At 34.1% G+C, this 19,861-nt stretch overlaps 2 protein-coding genes across 2 annotated transcripts; both read right to left on the bottom strand.

The window, feature by feature from the left end:
- Positions 1–2,160: 2,160 nt before the first annotated feature.
- LOC126715346 (nudix hydrolase 19, chloroplastic) lies at positions 2,161–8,148 on the bottom strand. The gene is made up of 6 exons (XM_050415916.1): positions 7,243–8,148; positions 5,563–5,703; positions 5,363–5,467; positions 4,951–5,050; positions 3,544–3,636; positions 2,161–2,975 (listed from the first exon to the last, which is right to left on the bottom strand). The coding sequence occupies exons 1-6, from the start codon at positions 7,861–7,863 to the stop codon at positions 2,683–2,685; spliced, it is 1,353 nt and encodes a 450-aa protein (XP_050271873.1). The 5' UTR covers positions 7,864–8,148; the 3' UTR covers positions 2,161–2,682.
- Positions 8,149–13,835: 5,687 nt separating this feature from the next.
- On the bottom strand, positions 13,836–17,498 carry LOC126715344 (zinc finger CCCH domain-containing protein 39). Its single transcript, XM_050415911.1, has 2 exons — positions 15,964–17,498; positions 13,836–14,503 (listed from the first exon to the last, which is right to left on the bottom strand). The coding sequence occupies exons 1-2, from the start codon at positions 16,712–16,714 to the stop codon at positions 14,241–14,243; spliced, it is 1,014 nt and encodes a 337-aa protein (XP_050271868.1). The 5' UTR covers positions 16,715–17,498; the 3' UTR covers positions 13,836–14,240.
- Between the last annotated feature and the right edge of the window lie 2,363 nt (positions 17,499–19,861).

Genomic DNA, 19,861 nt, shown 5'->3' with positions numbered 1-19,861 from the left:
AAGGAAGAAGCAATGCAGTAATATAAATGCAACATAAATAAGATGATTACAATAAAGAAAGGAAATCACACTAATGCTTAATCAATAAAACAAAGGAAGAATGGTTAGTTTGCCATACTTGATTTCTCTACGGAGTTAAGTCTAGGAAGGGAACCACTCTTCAATGTGGACAATCTCACAGGAAAATCCTGCCACAGAAATTACCCACTTTGAGAGAATTGGCCTAAATAGCTTATCCTCAGATTCCTTAATCCTTACTAGAGGGTAGGCTTTTAGAAGGAGAGAAGGGAATAACCTATTGGTGTATGCCCACTATCACACTCCTGCTTACTCTCTGTTTTTCTTTTTTTTCTAATTCCTTTTTTTTTTTCCTTTCTAAGTTTTCTGCTCTATCTTTCACTCTCTTGTTCCGTTCTCCTCTTTTTTGTGCACAGTTGATACCCCTTTTATACTACCTGCCATGTTGGGTTTTTACTATTTTACACCGCTTAACCACTTTTGTCCTGGTGTGGGTGTTGTTCCTAGACCACCCACTAGTCTGTTAGCTGTCCAGCCATCATCACTTACTTGTACTGGCCGTGCCACATCTCATTCCCAAACAAAGAGTCTTATTTTGTTTTCTTGTTCACTGTGGCATTCCCATCCGAATAAAGGTGGGTATTCTCTCTCACTATCCCTCATGGCATGCACCTAGTTATTCAAACTCATCTTTCCCTCTTTTGGGTGACATATCATCCCAGCATGACATTTCCCCCCAAAAGAGTTTGAACGGAAACCCCAGAATAGGCTCTCCCCTTCTCCCTACCACCAGACCATACCCTCTCTTACCTTTGACCCATGGCCCACCACTCTTGTATTGGTTGGGTATAAGTTGGTGGTGCTTGAGCCTTATGCATGCTCCACTTCCATATGTGTCTATGGCTTGTCTGTTGTTCATGCGTTTGCCATGACCTGAGGGCTCGTTTATACATTCTGCTACTCATTCTTGACCTCTTGTGGCGTGAATGAGTCTCTGAGCTTTCATTCTTTATGTCTTACTTCTTTCTTGGGCTGGGCCTTGCTTGATTGTGGGCTTTTCCTTCTCTAATCCATTCCTTACCCTCTTTGCGAGTCATTTAATACTTTTGCCATGCCATCCAGTTATTCCTGCCATGCTATTATTTAACTTGTGCTTGATGAGCCTCTTTTGGGCCTGCTATATGCTTTCATTTTGCTCAATTCCAGTAGCCCAACATTATCATTGGACTAGTACGCATGCTGTTTTGGGCTTCCTTGGCCCATTTCATCGCTTCCGGGCTTCTTTGGCCCATTTCATTCTTTTGGGCATCCTCGGTCCATTCCAATTCTTCATTCCCATGGGCTTTTGTTAACTCTTTTGAGCTTTCTCAGCCCAAATTACCATATCCTTTACTTTCGGGGTTTATGGTCTTTTCCACCATCCCCTTATTTACTTAATTCTTTACTTTGGGCTTCTTTGGCCCATTCTTGCTTGCTTTCTATTTCTCATAATACCCATAGGTTTACCACTTCTTTCTCTGGGCTTATTTGGGTCCACTTGCTTTCTTTGAGACCCTTTTGCTATTTTTTTAGGTCTATGGTCCATTATTCCTGCCATTCGGGCTTAATGGTTTTCTTCTCAATTTACTAACTTTTTTCCTCTCATATTGTTGGGCTTCTTCCTGTTATTGGGCCTCCTTGCTAAAGTGGGCATCAACACTAAGAAAGCCAACTTGGGGTTTATTATAACTTGTCTCAGATTAATCTTGGCCTCAGCTCTCAAATCTCAATCCCCAATTCATCATGAAGTTAAGGATAATACATTTATGATGAAAACATAAACTGCAAGATAATAACCTATGATCACTAGTCAATCTCTTTCCAGCCCATTGTTGATTATTACACTCATGCAAAGCGTATTCCACAGAGTTGTTACTATTTTTTTTTTTTTTTTTTTTTTTGAGAGAGAGAAGATTAGTATTATTTCGTGCTTCAGGAGAAAAAAAAAAAAAAAAAAAAAAAAAAAAAAAAAAAAACCCACTTCTAGGGAGATTGTGATACAACAGGTGTTGTACTAGTGTAACACTGATGTTGGCAGTTGGTTAATTTAACATGTAATTTCCAATCTCTTTTTTGCTAAGTAATAAGAAGAAAGAGATAGCATAATCCCAAACCAAACTCGAGCTAATCTTTTATATTTGAATTGGAAAAAATATAAGATACAACCGGTTTGAAGAGTGTTAAATAACAAGCTTTCGAACATGATACATACATGAATGATTCAAATGTATAACAATTAACAAGATACATACTTGAATTATTTTTGGATAAGAAGAAAACAGTATGCGAACTGTAAGAAAATAAATTAAATGAAGGGAAGAAACTGCTCTTCATCTTTCACTATCACACCTTCGACCTTAATGGATGCAATACATGCCACCAGCCACCATGAGGGAGGTTGGTAGCACCAACACTGCTCTCTCTCTTTCTCACTTTCTCATTTTGGAGGTAGTATTATTCACAACATCAACGTAATAACATTCCATGGGATTGAAGCACCAAATACCCTTTACCATCTTGAGAATCAGGATACAGGACTGAACTACGATGATACAAGACTCTTGACTATTATTTTGAATGTAGGATGCTAGCTTTTGTGTTGTCTTAAAAATTAGTTGACCACTACTACAAACTCGACATAGAACCACTTCTAGGTAGTTTTAAATGAGCTTCAACACCATTGAATGAATCCTGATAGACCCAGGAAGATATGAGATGATGGGCGATAGCAAATGGCCCTGGGACAAACATGGTTGCAAGTTCACCGCTTTCCACATTGAAATCCGCCGCCAAGTTTTGTCCTTTCTCAACCCCCTTGCACATCTGTTCTACCTTGACTGCAGCTGTTCTTTGAGCTTTTTGGTATTCAGCAAATGTCAGAGCTTTTTTCACATCTTCCCTATTATGCCACTGAGCATCTAGGAAAATATAAGTGAACATTATTTTTAGATTTAATTTTTCAACATGTCCAACAGAAATGCAAAAAGAGCACAAAAAACTGTCATGAGCATGCCTTGGAAAAGCAAACCTCACCCTCAAATCCATGAAACAATATTCAGCATCTATGCAACTCATTTTATTTGATCTCCTACAGTTTTCTTTCGCTTTTTTTTTTTTTTTGGGGGGGGGGGGGGGGGGGGGTTGTGGGGGGTGATAAGAAAGTTATGATTTGCTGCAAGATGATGCACATCATTTACAAATTAAAGAAGCCCCCATCCAGATAAATGAAATCCCTGCATTATAGAGTAGATTCTAGGTTTGTTCTCAACACAACATTATGTTTTTTTACATGATACTTCTTGCCTTATTGCTAAGCTGACTCGTTTGATGAAGTCAAGAAAACTTATCCAGTTATCCTCAGGAAACTAAAATGGCATTTACCTATTTAATAAAAACTAAAGACACAGCTAAAGACCGACCACCTGGGAAAAGAATAAAAAAGAATGGTGAATTTAAACACACACAAGATGCTCAGTCTCAACATACCTTCCAACTCTTCCTTGTCCACATTTATTTCTAGTGATTTTGCATATGCATGAAACCCAACCATCAACTGGCACGGCATGCTACTTGGCCCAACTGGGAAAAAACCAAAACAAGAGAATTATAAATCAACAGACAAAAATTGAAATCTATACAATGATTTGTATAAACTATTAACTCATTATATGTATATCACCAGAAACCATCAATCTCATACATTGTTGCAGAAAGTAGAGGGGCCGAAAAATCAACTGAAAATTCTAACAGATATAGATATTTGGATAAACAAAACAACTATGAGTATCTTTTAACTCATGATGCTGACAGGAAAATTAGGTTGCCTATGGTTCTCTTATCAACATAATAGCAAGAGAGAAAAAAAAAATTACTCAACTCATGATGCTGACAGGACAATTAGGTAGTCAATGCTCCATGGCACAAAAATCAACAGGAATTCTAAAAGAAACAGATTTTGTGGATAGACAAACACTATTTTGTATCTCTTAACTCATGATGCTGAGAGGACAATTTGACTGCTTATGTGTCAAAAAAAGAAAGGATAAGAAAAATTAGAGAAAATAACAACTATATTTCCAAAGCCCTAAAACCTGTAGTTCAGAAAATTTTCAAACTTTTATAATTATTAAAAAATCATCAAAATAAAATGAAGAATCTTTGAGATAACTAGTACAAATGATTCCAATGAGAAACTCATAAAATTCAGAAGGCTACTTATGAGGAATTGTTTACAAAACCAGAGGGGCAATATTGCAAATACCTCTCAGAATCATCTTTCTGTATGTTTGAATACAGAAGATTTTAGCAAAAAAAGAAAAATAAAATAGAGGAATTTAAAACAAAATTTTAAGTTTTTGGATATTTGGAATCTCACACCCAAGGGAATGAAATTGTTTCAGTAAGATCCATATTTCAGTTTGAAGTTCTGGAGTTCTAATGATCCATATTTCAGTTTGAAGTTCTGGAGTTCTAATGAAAATATGGATATTAATAAATATGTAAATAAAACCCTATTTTTGTACAATTGAAATGATCAACAAATAAAGCATGATTATCTTTAATGATAAAAGTTATTTGCTTTTTGGGATTATATTCAAGTGGACTAAAGCATTCTGTAATTGAGAACTTACTAGACTAAAGGTTAAATTTACATAAGATGGTCATAGGACCAAATGTTCTTGATTTTTGTGATTTTGTGTTTAAAAAGGGGAAAAGGCAGTCAAAACTGGGAGTAATATATTTAAAATGCAAATGAGTGGCACAAAAGACTATGAGATGGATAATGGACAAAGACAGAAAGCCATAAGATGTAAAATAATGCATCCAAAGTGTTAAATATAGTGTCAAGCGGGAATATATGAGAAAGAAAAATGCATTTTGCAAAATTTATACCAGGCCATGGCTGTGAACTATGATATACAACTTCTCCTACTTCAATACCAGTCTCCTCCCATGTTTCTCTTCTCACTGCCTCTTCCAAGCTTTCTCCTGGCTACAGATAATAAAAAGCCTCAAATTAATGAAGTTTTTACTAATTTATTGAGAAAAGGAAAAAAAAAAAAAAAAAAAAAAATCCCCTGAATGTTATCTAATTATTATTGTTATGATTTGGTCACAGAGATATTAAGAAGTGTCCCAGTTCAGGTCAAATGACCTATCTTTTCATGTCAATCTTCTTCTTTTTCTACCCCCTGCCCTTTTCTCTCTTGTATGGGAGCAGCACCACATCAATGTAATGATAGCTTTAGAATCCCATAAAAGAATTTCTGAACATGCAACATCTAAAAGTTGTCCAAGCACATACCTCTATAAAACCAGCTAAGCAACTCCACATTCGGGGTACAAATCTTGATTGTTTGCTTAAGAGTGCACAGTCATTCTCTCTATCAATGATCAACATAATGACAACCTGTAATAAGACTTAAGCCATAGAAACCAATGAGACACTCGAAGCTTCCAATTTATTGGGGTATTTATAAGAAAGGATATTAAGCATAATCATACCGGATCAACACGAGGATAAACCTTCTTTTTGCATAACTCATTTGAACATTGCTTTCGGCTCCCAGCTTCTATGGGGACCATTTTCTCACCACAGTGTCCACAAAATCTTGATATGCTATGCCATTCTAGCAATGCCCTGGCCTAATAAAACCCCAAGACCAGAGAAAATATGTGCAGCTCTCAGCAACGTTTAACTATGCAATAATGCAGGAAGATAACAGGCAATGTAAAACAATAGCTAGCAAAATACAAAAAGTAAGGTGACATCATTGCCTGCTAATCTGGTAAGCTTTAACAAAACAACAACAACCAAAGCTTTTGGTCTCAAAACTTTTTGAGATCAGATATGGATCCTTGACAGGCTAATCAAGTATGTCAAGAAATGGTCATGGGAAGCAACTAAGAGTAGAACATTACAAAAAAAAAATAGTGTAATCTTGTATTGATCGTGCACAAACAGTAGCTGTACAAGTCAATTCCCCTTTGGTTCCTCTTCTTTGAAGGATTTTTTTTTTTTTTTTAAATAATAAAAAATTTCATAAAGAAGCACCTGAAGGGGCACAGCCCTAATACACAGGAAAATCTGCTTGGGTTCCTTGAACTCTTTATATCAAACTGAGGTCACTTACAGTCTCTCTCTTTCCCCAAAATATTCAAAACAGTACTTGCACATATTTTAAGATTGATCCCACCCATACATAAGTCTTTTTGGTAAGTTCCCTACAGATATTATTTCTTGACTAGTAAGTTACACATGACACCCGTGGGTCTTGAACCCATAGTCTCACCTTGCTCTTTAGCGAACAAGCAAACATACAGAAATTTGCTTGGTTGAGATTCATAAAACTTGTAAAAAGGCTTAAATACATTGTTGGTCTATACAGTTTAGCCTCTAAAAGATTTTAGTCCCTGAAATTCGAAGTAATCGCTGTTAGTCCTGTAGATGCTATGGCCATTCTAGGAAGCATGGACACTTCATTTAGAGTGTCGTACCCGTGTTATACTGGTGTCATACCAGCCATTTTATGTTATAATTTTTTAAAAAATTGCTCGTGTCACCGTGTCATACCATGTCCGTACCCGTACCATGTCTGTCCTTCCTAGGTGGCCAAACTAAAGGATGCTACGTCATCACTCCATTGGGATTAAATTGATCACTTTTAAGTTTTTTTAGGACTAAAAGCAATCACTTTAAATTTATTAGAGACAAAAAGCGACAACTTTAAGTTTGTTAGAGACTAAAAGCAATAACTTTAAACTCTGGGACTAAAATCACTTATGTGTTCAACTTTAGGGACCAACAGTAAATTTTCTAATTGTAAGAACAAGCAAACATACAAACAATCACATTGACAAGTTGCCAATCAACAGGTGAACTACAACTTAATATAAGTTAAACTAAAGCTAATGCTCATCACAACTTTTTGCAGGTCTACAAAAGAAAATTCCAATCAGATCACCGATTGAACAAATCAAAACACATTAACAATCAGCTTACAACACTATTATCACCAACATGTCACCATTCAATAAAAGTACCTTAAATCAAAATCAACCACAAACCTCTTCAAAGAACAATAACAGCTTACAACACTATTATCACCAACATGTCACCATTCAATAAAAGTACCTTAAATCAAAATCAACCACAAACCTCTTCAAAGAACAATAACCACTTACATGTCCAGCAATAGCCAATTCCCCCATAGCCACGGAATCAGCCCAATCTGTGGCTACCATTAGCGTCCTAACCTCAACAAAACTGAGCTGCTTGGTAGCAAACTCAGTAACCAGACCACCCTCATCAGAAACATCAATAGCCCAATAAACAACATCATCCTCAGGCCTGGAACCCAGATAAACCAAGGAGTCCCCATTCAATTGGACCCCAGAATTGGCCAAGTAATCTTTACAATCAGCCAAACTAACCCAACCCAGATTCCAATTTGGTACCAAGTCACCAACCCCACCATTGGAAGATGCCAAGGGCCTGCCTTTTCTGAAAGGTAGGACCTTGAAAGTAGGTGGAGAGACATGGTGTTCAGTGGTGGAATCTAAGAGCTGGGTCTTGAGGGTCTCAAGGGCTGGGATTGGTGCAAATGGGTCTTCAGCTTTTGGGGTCTTGGATCTCAAAGGGTTGCCTGCAAAAGCATGGGGCTTCAAGTTTATAGCCATGGTGGATGTGGATATGGTTTTGGTTATGGTGAGGCGAGAGAGAGTTTTGGTTAAGTTATGAAGAAAAGAGAGTTTTTTAGAGAGAGAAAAGAGAGGTGAGGTTTGAGAGAGGAGAGAGAAGAACATGACTATCTTGATGCCATTGGTGGTGGCTTGGCTTTGAACCGTGAGAGAGAGAGAGAGAGAGAGAGAGAGGAAATGTAGGAGCTGAGGTAGGTGATAACTAGAAGGCTTGGAGTAATGACTCGTGTCCTGATTGAGAGCATTTTTGGGGACCACCGACTTTGCTTCACCAGAGAGAGAGTCTCAGTCGAGCCAGGGTTGCATGGGAATGAGACCGAGGTTCGGACCGTGGGTTCAACCCTGTGGAGGGTGGCTTTAGTTTAAGATTAGATGGGTGCTGTGGGTACTGTTATATGGAAAAAGCTAAATATGTAGTAAGAGTTGTGTTAAAGGTGCCCGTTAACCACATTTTTTTTTTTTTTCTTTTTTCTGACAAAATTTTAGTGTTTTTTTTTTTTGCAGTTTAGGTCAATTTTTTCAGTTTTGTAGGTCCTATTTGAATTTTTTTTTTTTTTTTATAACTTTTTTTTGACAAAATTTTGTTTTTTTTGCACTTGACAAGCAAGCGGTACTTATTAACATTCTCCATGTATTAAATGTGTGTCAGTTTAGAGAGGGAAAGTCAAATTATTTTGTAACTTGACCAGAATGCCCTTGAACCCAAAATTGAAAAAACGTTTTCTTTATCTCTAAATTACTCTCAGCCTTATTATGAACTCTCAAATTTATCCCCACTCTATAACCACAAAATACACAAAAATGGCATATAGAGAAAATCACAGCAATATATGGGTATGGACAAGGACCCCCATCTAACCATCATTGATCTCATTCTAACATCAGATTTGAATCTTCTAACACCATTGGGTCGAGATGACGAGGAGTAGCTCCGATGCATCCATCTAACTTCAATTCCAATTTGGTTTTGGGGCTATAGAGTGAGAGAAGAGTTGGTCTTGGGTGAAATTGAGAAAAATTAACTCTTAATGCTTTTCAATTGGCATGTAAGAGGAAGGATGAGAAATTTGAGAGAGTGGGTTCTTTGAAGATGTGTGTGCGTGGTGGAAAATAGAGAAGTGTAGAAGAAGAAAGAAGATAAAAGTGTGGAGGAAAGCAGATAAAGAGATGAAGAAAGTGGATATTTGTGAAGAAATGGGTGGATGAGAAAAAAAGAGGAAAAAATAAAATTAAAAAAAGAAAAGAAAATAAAGGGTCATACGTGGATGGGTCGGTGGGTGTTGAGTGAACTACACCCCATGCTACAATTAAAAACACAACTACCTCCATTAGCTCTTTTTTTTTTATTATTATAATATAAATAAGTAAACTTTTATTAAAACAACAAACAATATTTATCCCTATTTACTCACAAATTTCTAATTGGTTTTGCTTCTTTCACATACAGACAGAAAGAAGAATCTCAGTTCTCACTCATCTAATAGTTTATACAAAACCCAAAATTCCATTTTCAATTCCATGCAAAACAAGCATAAAATAACACCAAGAATTCCAACACAAACAAATCATTTTCACCCAAGAAACAAAACGCTAATTAAATAAAATGGAAAAATAGTTGTACAAATTTATAAGATAAATAGAGTACCTTCATTAGCCATTGAAAAGCACTAGTTTTTCATTTCAAAGAAGTGCACAACCAAAGAGAATCGACTTTCCATGATTATTGACACTAACAAAAATACCAAAAGGCATATCATAAGCATTTACCTTGTAAGTAGTATAAAAAACAACCACATTTCCATATTTTTGATACCAATCAAAACTATAAGGGTGCGACCAAAAAATATGCTTTAACATTTTCTCTTCATCCGTTGTGAATGCATATTGAAACTTAGAATTCCTTTCTTTAGCAACTTTACAAAATTGTAAGAGATCCATAGCATCATTCACAACATGCATCTTTCTCATTTTCACATAAAGATTACGAATATCTCGTTGAAAAAATGAAAGATGTTCATATTTCACATTTTTCTTAAATTCCATGACACGTATTATTTCTCTAACTGAAAGTCCAACTTCTTTGTATAAGAGATTGCAATTTTTATTATCTTTAGTGGTAACTCGATTGGTTGGAAGAAATCGTACACTCGAAGGGGACAACAATTCATAATCGTGATCTACAACAAAAATAGTGACATGCCATTCTTTCAGAAAAATGTCTATTGACTTTCGCAATACAATAGTTAGATGAGCTTTGCATCCACATTTTAAAAACTTCCTATTTTGTTGCTCTTTAGATGGATCCACCATTTTTAGTGGTTGCTACTTTCCCAATAACAAAAGAAATTATGTCTTCCTATTTCTCCATTTTTTTTCTTTGAACGACCTTTTCGAATTGTAAAACCATTTCAATTTGCATAATTTTTATAGAAAATGAAAGCTTCTTCTTCACTAAGAAAACATTGACCAACAAAAGGCTCAAATTTATTTTCTATTGAATTTATATCCTCATATTCTTCAATAACCCCCATCTCATCTATTGAACATTCATTCCAATCAATTATTTCCCCTTCATATGTGTTATTATTTTTTCCATCATTCGGAAACTCATTTAACTAAACACAATTCCTTGAAACACTTTCATGAATCTCACTTACAATTAAATCATCATCAATTTGTGCTATATTAAAACAAGAATTAAAAAAAAAAAATCAATATCATATTATACGTTTATGGATTACAAATAAAAAAAAAAAATAATAGTACCTTCTTGAGGTATTTCATTTAAGTCAAAGTAATTTATTGGAACAAGTTGATGAGTCTCACTTGCAACTAAATTGTCATCCATTTGTGCTACATTAAAACAAGATTAAAACAATCAATATTCAATATCATATTTTAAGATAAATGAAAAAAAAAATGATACAAATAAAATAAAATAATAGTTTATTCTTGAAGTAATTCATTTAAGTTAAAACAATTCCTTTTAACAACTTGATGAGTCTCACTTATAACTAAATTCTCATCCATTGGTGCTATATTAAAACAAGACTAAAACAATCCACATCATATTTTAGGATAAATGAAAAAAAAAAAAAAAAAACATGATACAAATAAAATAAGATTAACCTCATATTCAAATATATTTAAAAATAAATATGAATTTAAAAAAATAAAATTATTGTACCTTGCAAATAATTGCTTAATCCTTCATTGAACATTTGAACTTTTCTTCATCTCTCTCTCTCTCTCTTATTTATTTTATTTTATTTTTTTTGGTTTTTTTTGGAAGTGGGTTTGATAATGGTAAAGTGAAAGAAGATGAAGAGTAAAATATTGATAACGTAAAATTGGGTGGGAAATAAAAAGTAAAATGGAGGGAAATGTGTTAAAGGGGTATTTTTGTCCTATAATTATTGGAGAAACCAAAGTACACGTCTAAACATCAACCACAGCTGAAAAGTAAAATTTTGCTAATTTCCTATGCAGGTGGGGACTCGGAGACTGGTTCAATAATAGGTGCTAGCTGGCACCTGTTAATAAAGTCCTAAGATTAATGGCATGTAAATAAGAACATGGCACAAATTTTTTCATAACTGTTACTAAAAAAAAATATAAATTTTTTTTCCATAATTTTGTTACAATTTTGCTATGTGGCGACTTATGAGTGGTGGAAATAAAATATTGGGTTCATGTGGGTCTATAATTTCACAATTCATGAGTCGCTATGTAATAGAGTTGTGGTAAAATTGTGGAAAAGTTTGTAGCACTAGACTTACTCTGTAATAATTTTGCAGTTTATGCCATGTGTACGTCATAAAGCAATTTATGTTTAATTTGAATACATATATATTAAAGAGAAATGGTATGTCCACAATATTTTCATAACATTTTTGCAACAAATTTTAAGTGGCAAGTTGTTACTGGTTGTTATTGTTGGGGCAAAAAAGTAATCTCGGTGTTAAGTTCAAATTTGAACCAATAACAGCTAACCAATTATGATTTGTTGTAAAAATGTTGTAGATATAGCACTTCTCTATATTAAATGAGCCCGAAGTTTGTAGCACTAGACTTACTCTATAATAATTTTGCAACTTATGCCATGTGTACGTCATAAAGCAGTTTATGTTTAGTTTATACATCAAAATTCAATGGTATCAACGTATTTACTGTGTTGACCATCAATGGATGATCCAATTAATTTTAGTTTAATTTGAATACATACATATTAAATGAGTCCGAAGTTAGTAAAGATAGGGTGTAAAACTCATGTTTTACACTATTCAATAAGTGATCGTCATATCAGCATTTTACTTAAAATTCAATACATTCCACCACACTAAATAACATATCAATAAATTCCCAATTTAGAGTCTGTTTGGATAGAACTTATTTTGCTGAAACTGAAGACTGAAAACTGAAAACACTGTAGCAAAATAATTTTTAAATGTGTAAATAGTACCGTGGGACCCATTTTTAATGAAAAAGTTGCTGAAAATTGATGTCTGTGGGACCCATGAACAGTGCACAGATGCACTATTCACTGTTGACTTGGTCAACATCTATGGCTGAAGCAAAAAAAAAAAAAAAAAAAAAGGACAAAACGCAGACTTAAAACGCAAACGCCACTTCAGTGCTATCCAAACTGCACCTTAGTTGGATTTATATATGGGTATCAGAATTAATTGGGTGTGGTTCTACTTATTTTTAAATATGTAATAAGATGATGTGGTATGTTGGGATTGGAGGGTAAAACATGGGTTTTATACCACGTCCTTACATAATTTAACCTCATACTAAATATATATGGGTTTTACTAACTTATGTTCTAAGAGCATATGTTAGTAAAACATTTTAGGAAACTTTTTAATGGGAAAATGAAAAGATAACTAATTGTTTTGATAGCTGTTTCAATGCCATAAAAGGTTTCCTAAAATTGATGATTAATGTATGTCCTTAATTGGATCCAATATATATAATGGACGAAGTTTGACTATAAATTTGGTTGGAACCTTCAAGTCAAAATAACAACATTTGAGTGTTTCTAAAATTATTAAAAAAAAAAAAAAAAAAAAAAAAAAAAAAAAAAACAACAACAACAACAACATTTAAGTGATTGCAGATAATTTTTTTGAGTGGATCATGTACATTAAACATGATAAGGACACTTTACTCAAAAAAAAAAAAAAAAAAAAGATAAAAACACATATCATCTTCCTATTATGGGTTGAAGCCTAATGCTCCAATGAAATTTGTAGCCAACATTTATTCTTTGATAATGTCTCCTAAATTTTACTTTGGATTTTTTGGAAAAACAAACCGCAAATAACAAATTGATTTGTTTGATTAGAAAATTTCAATTGGAAAAAAAAAAAAATCAATTAATTCAATCGGTACCACCAAGCTCATTTTCTATGGAGACTTCCAAAGTTTAGATCCCCCCACCTCCATCTATCAATATAACAATAAATAAATAGATTTCATATGGATGGTGGTCATTGAGCTTACTCCTAAGTCTTACTTAGGAAGCACCCCTAGCTCAATGCTCAACTAGCGCCTCCCATTATTCCTTCCCCAATGATGTAACTACTGAATTATCATTTAGTAAAACATTTTTTGCCTTACTATCTATATATCAATAAATAAATAGATTCCATATGGATGGTGGTCATTGAGCTTACTCCCAAGTCTTACTTAGGAAGCATCCCTAGCTCAATGCTCAACTAGCACTTCCCAGTATTTCCTTCCCCAATGATGTAACTACTAAATTATCATTTAGTAAAATGTTTTTTACCTTACAATGTATCCGTTAGGAACAACTTTTTTAACTGAAAATGAAAATTTTTTTATTATAAAAGTGTAGAAAAAATGTTAAAAAATAAGTTGAATAGTACAGTAGAACCCATGAATAGTAGTAAAGATATACTGAAAGTGGAAATAAGCTGAAAAATTCAGCTCATCCCAAATGCACCCTATGTTATTAGTCATATTTTTCCTAGCAAATAGAGAACGCTTTCCCATTGACTTGCATTTTTCACTGTACAAACAATGTAAAAAGTGTGAAGCATGCATACATCTCAATCAAACCCAAATCCTGCATAAATTTTTGTGCTCTGCATGTTGCTTACCTATGTTGGGTAAAGCTTTTCATTCTTGTTTGATGACAATGGAAGGCAATATCTTGCTTTGATAAGAGAGAATTACATTTGATTTGACCAACGATGGTCTCTTATTTGATGTTCTAATGACAATAGCGACTTCCAATTGCTAACCTATATTTCACATAGAAAAGAAGAGGAGGGGGGAGAGGAGTAATGAAAAAAACAAACCTATTGACCTGTTCCCAAACCAACAACGAAGAAAGACTTAAAATGAAAAAGAATTCTCTCGCTTTCAAGCCCTTTGAAATCTCCTCAAAATCTTGATTCTTGGGAGCATGACCCTTCAAAATTTCTTAGTTCAACCTACACAGGATCTTGAACTCAGCTCTCCACTTTGCTTGGCAGGTGTTGCACTAGCGGCATATCATCAAGCCAATCACCATAAATGCGATTGATCTTCTGGGGTCTTTTCCACTTCAACAAGCACTTCTTACCCTGCTGCCCTTCTTCAGTTAAAGTAGGCACGATTCCTGTTTTAATTAGAGACGCATCATTAGCAGGAACAGATTGGGGTTTTGCCAAAACGGGAATGGATCCAGTACTCAATGTATCCCCTTCAAGAAGTCCAACAGCCACTCGCAACTCTGATTTTGAAGAAAAACCAAACATTGAGAAAAATAAAATATTAACCAACATAATAATTCAACCAAGTAAATAAAATCTTCTATAAAGCACTGCATTGTTCTCTTTTGATAAGTATAAAGCACTGCATATATGGTTGCATATTCTTACTCAGGTAAAACATCAAGTACCTTAGGTGTAGTGCATTAAGTTCTCCAATTAAATTCAAACACATAGTTGCTCAGGTCATTTAACTAATGTTAGAAACCGAATCCCTTAAATATGCAAATAACTTTTGGAACAGATCAAACAACTACTAGCTTGCATTTGCACCTATTAAATATTAAGAGGCACTTCAATAAGGGTGTTAGAAATACAAATTACAAGCTTGAATATAAATTGGATCAACAAAGGAAGTTCCTTTACATAAACCATCCAGCTTGTTTCAAAAAGTTAAATGACCTTCAGAGGACAGTTAATAAGTAAATACAAGCATGCCTTATTCCCTTTTGATTTATGAAAATCCGATTTGCCAATATATCTGCAAAAATAATATCATCTTAACAAGTGTGTGTTTTTTTTTCAGTGTCATCCATCATACCTGAGAAGATTGTTCAAAGATAATTAACTGATAATTAAACATAAAAACAGACAGTGGAGATAATCTATATCAGTGATAACATCTTTCTCCCCAACCTTCTAAAACAACTGGATTTGGACAGTGGAACTTTGTCTAGAGATCAGCTCTAGAAATGCAACCATGTTTGAAAACCAATTCCAGAAATGCTTGTTTGTCAAAAAACGAGAATTTAGGATTGTTCAGGATTTAATGAAAGTAAACTTGGAATATTGATTTCGATAGGCGAAAGGGTGCATTTTATGAATTATTACGTCCTAGAGATGGAAACAAAGTGGCTTACTCTGCTAGGGAATAATACAATCAAATCAAGAGCTGAAACACACAGTCATGAAGAGAAAAGAGAGCCAATTACTGTTTCATCTTCAACCAAGAAAATTTAGAAACATAATCTAAAGGTAAGAAACACAACAAGACCTGGTTTCAAAACTTAGTTCAGTTAGTTGCAGAATTGATTATCTGGGCCCTGAAAATAAAATCCACAATTTTTTCTCTCCCTTTTTCAATTAAGAACTGTAGGTATGGATATTTGAAAGGGACGGTTTTGAATTTTTTATTAGAGACAACAATGTGCTAACAACTTGTGCACTTCAAAAGATAGTGGAGTCCCTCAATTCAGAACCTAAGATATTTACCTTGTATTAACAAAAAGAAGTTAAAAACTTGTTTATTTTGATTCATCATGCAAATAAAGGCTCATGCTACCTAGTATCTTCGTTCATTGCTTATTTCATCGTCTACTAAGATGACTAGAACAATTACTTGTCATCAATCACAATTGCATACTACACAAAGACAAATTGGTAATAACAAAGTTAATAGCATAAACTCAGCATAAACAAATACCTGCTTGCCCATGAGCGAAGTGGCATTTATCACCATAATGACATTGACCTCTCTCCCAACTGTTACATAACTTTGTCTTCAAATAGGGCCTTGTAGTCACTCGAAAAGCATCCGGACCATTGTTCACAAGCCTACCACCATCAGACTGATTAGAAACACTTCCGTGTGCCATAGATGATCCGGAAGTTCCAATGCTAATCACTGAACTCTCCCTAAACCTCTTTGAATCATCCCTAAACTTTGCCGGATCTTCATGAAGAAAATTACACCTATCACCATAAGGGCACTCCTCCCCATAACAAAACTTCTTGCATAGCTTCAGCTTGTGGATTAGCATCTGGTCATCATCCCAATTTCCAGATGATCTATCTTCAACCCCACGTAAACCGGCAAGCTCTTGCCAATTCGGTGGAGGTTGACGCATATCCTCAATTCCATGAGCATACTTGCAATCCGAACCTTTGGTACACATACCAGCAATAAAACTTGTGCACATCTTAGTCTTGTAGAAAATATTGCTTGTTCCTTTATTGATTGGAGGAGGATTTGGGGGGTTCATCCTAGAATTCATTGGTGTACAGGGCAAAGCATCGGATAAATTGTCCTCAGAATTTCTGGGCCTCTTGAAAGGTTGAGAATGCCCGTCGAATTGGTCATTGTTCATTGGGGCTTGAGGCCACACACCAATGGCATCACTAGCAAAATGCTGGGATTGCATCATAAACAGAGGGTGAGGATCAGGAAAACTCATATTGACAATTTTCAAGGCCTGAAATCAAACAAAAATCGAGTAGAAACTTTTCCCTTGCAACCAAACAGATCAAGATCAATACTTTGGCATCAAGGGACACTAGAATCAATTAATAGGCAAAGAATCAATCTAACCAGCAATGAAAAATCAGGTAGCCTTAACCAGATAATGATCAATCAACACCACCCAGATAAAAACAATGCTAAATTCGAAATCTTCTGAACGAAATCCAAACACCCCAGATTGAATTCAACAAGAAGAATACTCAAATTTGAGACAACGAGAAAGAAAACCCAGATTAGTATTGGGGCCAAAAACAAGATTGCATTCAAGAAAACCCAGAATTGAATTTGAAACTTTGGGAGGAAAGATTGACCAATCCAAATCAAACGAAAGTTTTAGAGAGTCAAAAGAAGAAACCCAGATGGGTATTGGTCCTCAAAATGAGTTTTACCAAAAGAAAACAGAAAGACCCTCTAGATTGAAGAAGATGGAATTCTAAAGGTTGTGACTTGTGAGCTATGACCAAAGTTTGAGAACCTTGAAATATTTATACATCTATATGAAGTCTAATATGGAAAAATGGTGTCTATAAGAGATGGAGTGGGGGGAGTCAAAAACCCTAGCCGCCCTAGAGAAACCCTAATTTTGAGAAGGAAAAAAAAAAACTATAAAAGTTGTCACCAACAACCGCCACAACAACAACAGCAACAGAGAAAAAAATGGAAAAAGCTAAAGCCCTAGAAGGGGCTAAACGGCTAAACCCTTAATACGTCCCAAAAACCCTGAGATCACGGGTTTAGTCATAATTAATCGGAGGTTAGTTTTTTTTTTTTTTTAGATTTTATTATTAAGGCTCTTAACAAAATTGTTATTCATTCTCAAAAAAAAAAAAAAAAAAAGAAAGTGTCATTTATTTATATCTGCCATGTCATTCTGACCAAGAATGTACTGTATGTTCTTTTTTTTTTACCTTTATATCACGATTTCAGGGATTTCTCTGTTTTTTTCAGTTGGGCTTTCATTTTGTATGGGCTTTAAATCAACTCTTGCCCAAAAACAGATGGATTAGTCCCAAGTCCCAACTCCTAAGCAAGAAACGGGCCTATAGCGGTAGCGTTTGCAAATTACAATGTCAGTGTTTATGAAAAGAGTCAGAAGCATATCCATAGTTTTTTTTTTTTCTTTTTTTTTTTTTTTTGGAGGGGAAAGACATCAAGACTTTATTAATGTATAACGGCTGTATCAACCATGTATTGTAGAACATTCTCTATCCACGCGACACAATTATTTGTATTGATAGCTAGCCTTGCCAAGCTGTGAGCAATTTATTATCATTTCTCTTTGTATGAGAGTAGAGCATTTTTTTTTTTTGAAAGAGTTTCAACCTATAGCATTCGCTCCTAATGATAGCTCATTATTATCAGACCAAAACATCAATTATTTTTTGGTGTAGGTGGGAATTGAACCCTAGATTTTGAATATTGTTTAGAAAGATAAATTGAGTTTTTAAGTAACAGACCATAGGAAGCCAAATTAAAAACCTCTGTAGCTAGAGCTAGTACCACAATCTCTTAATCCCTCTCAACTATGGCCTGGTGAATGCCAATCTCTAGAGCAAATTCAAGAGCTTGAAATGCTGCAAGTGCTTCAATCTCCACTGCTTGATATATATGTTGAAGGTAACGGTTGAATTAGAGAAGGGATAACAAGCCTTTGATTGTTATACGAAATTACAACACCTATTTGTTGACTTCGTCAAAGGTGGCTCCATCATAATTTATTTTGAATAGGTTTGGTGGAGGTGGAATCCATGCATGCAATACAGGGTTGCTGTTGTCGTGGTCGGGAGATTTTTTATTTTTTTAATTTATAAAAATACATTTTATAAAAAAAAAGTACGTGTCAAGAATTGTAATTTTGTAATTCAATTATTTTTAATTAAATTTAAAATAATTGAATTTAACTTGTTGGATAAAACATTTACTATTTTAATTAATTAATTATTTTTTGAAGAAGAAAACTACTCAAGGAAAAAGGAGAGTCCAAATACACTAAAAATACTAATTTTTTTAATAAAAAAATTTAAAGAAAGTCAAAGGCAAAATACAAAATTTTAAAAGGCCCCCATAGTCCATAAAGTACTTCTGTTATAATCACAAGTGCCTATTATATATATATATATATATATATATATATTTTTTTTTTTTTTCTTTGGAATTTCAAGGGAGATAAATTTGATGTTCTATTATCAATTGCACGACTTTTAGCCCCTATAAAAAGGGAAAATAGAGAGGTAATACCAACTCAAAAGGGACCGAATTTTCACATACTTAGGCTAGATAGTTCTCTAGTGCATAGTTATGATTTTTCTTTTTATTTTCTGCATATTTTTATCATACTTTCACCACAACACACACACAAGTCACTGGAATTTCATAAGGTTCATCCTTTGCATCAATCATCATAATCAATAAGTGGAGAGCTAGATATGTTCACAACTACCATCATCCTTCAACAAATAAGTCATATCGGGTGGAAATTTCAACAAGTTCAAGATTAAGCGCGCGATCCTTTAGAGCAATTAAGAACACCAAAAATCCAGCTGTGACCATCAACAAATCTCAATGTGGAATTTTCATGCAAGTATTCTTTATCTTTTTAGAATTAGGGTTTATTGACTTACTATCAATCATTTAAAAAATGCAAAAATATATTTTAGAATAGGTTTCAATATCACGATTCTAATATAGTAATATGTACTAACATATATATTAAGGTTTTAAGATCTGGATGTGATATGTTTGATCACATCTTTATGCATTTACATCCTCATATTATATTACACTAGTAGAATGCATGTACAATTCAGAATTTAATTTAAGAAATTAAGATTTTATATGAAAGAAAAATATTTTAAAAATATTATCAAAGTATTGCAATTTTCTTTTCTATAGAATGTAACTAGGACCAAAGGTGTGTAACTTTTATTTTCTTTCGATTCATTGAAGTATTTTATTCAATTATTCAATAAAAAAAAGTATATATATGAAGGTTTTTAAATTTGTCTATAAAAAAATAAGTGGCAATTCTGTTCACATACACTCACAACGCATTCCTTGATGATTTTCAAACCCATTTGGTTTA

This window comes from Quercus robur, chromosome 2, assembly GCF_932294415.1.
Source record: "Quercus robur chromosome 2, dhQueRobu3.1, whole genome shotgun sequence".
Classification (NCBI taxonomy): Eukaryota; Viridiplantae; Streptophyta; class Magnoliopsida; order Fagales; family Fagaceae; genus Quercus; species Quercus robur.
Note: the sequence above shows the minus strand (reverse complement) of the source record. Positions and strands in the feature narration are given on the sequence as shown.

Coding starts and splice junctions, on each gene's coding strand:
- LOC126715344 (XM_050415911.1), bottom strand. CDS start 16,714: ATGAGTTTTCCTGATCCTCACCCTCTGTTTATGATGCAATCCCAGCAT. Junction 14,504..15,963: donor CTTCGCTCATGGGCAAGCAG/GTATTTGTTTAT, acceptor CTTCAAAATCAG/AGTTGCGAGTGGCTGTTGGA.
- LOC126715346 (XM_050415916.1), bottom strand. CDS start 7,863: ATGTTCTTCTCTCTCCTCTCTCAAACCTCACCTCTCTTTTCTCTCTCT. Junction 5,468..5,562: donor TTTATCCTCGTGTTGATCCG/GTATGATTATGC, acceptor GTCTTATTACAG/GTTGTCATTATGTTGATCAT. Junction 5,051..5,362: donor GCTTAGCTGGTTTTATAGAG/GTATGTGCTTGG, acceptor TATTATCTGTAG/CCAGGAGAAAGCTTGGAAGA.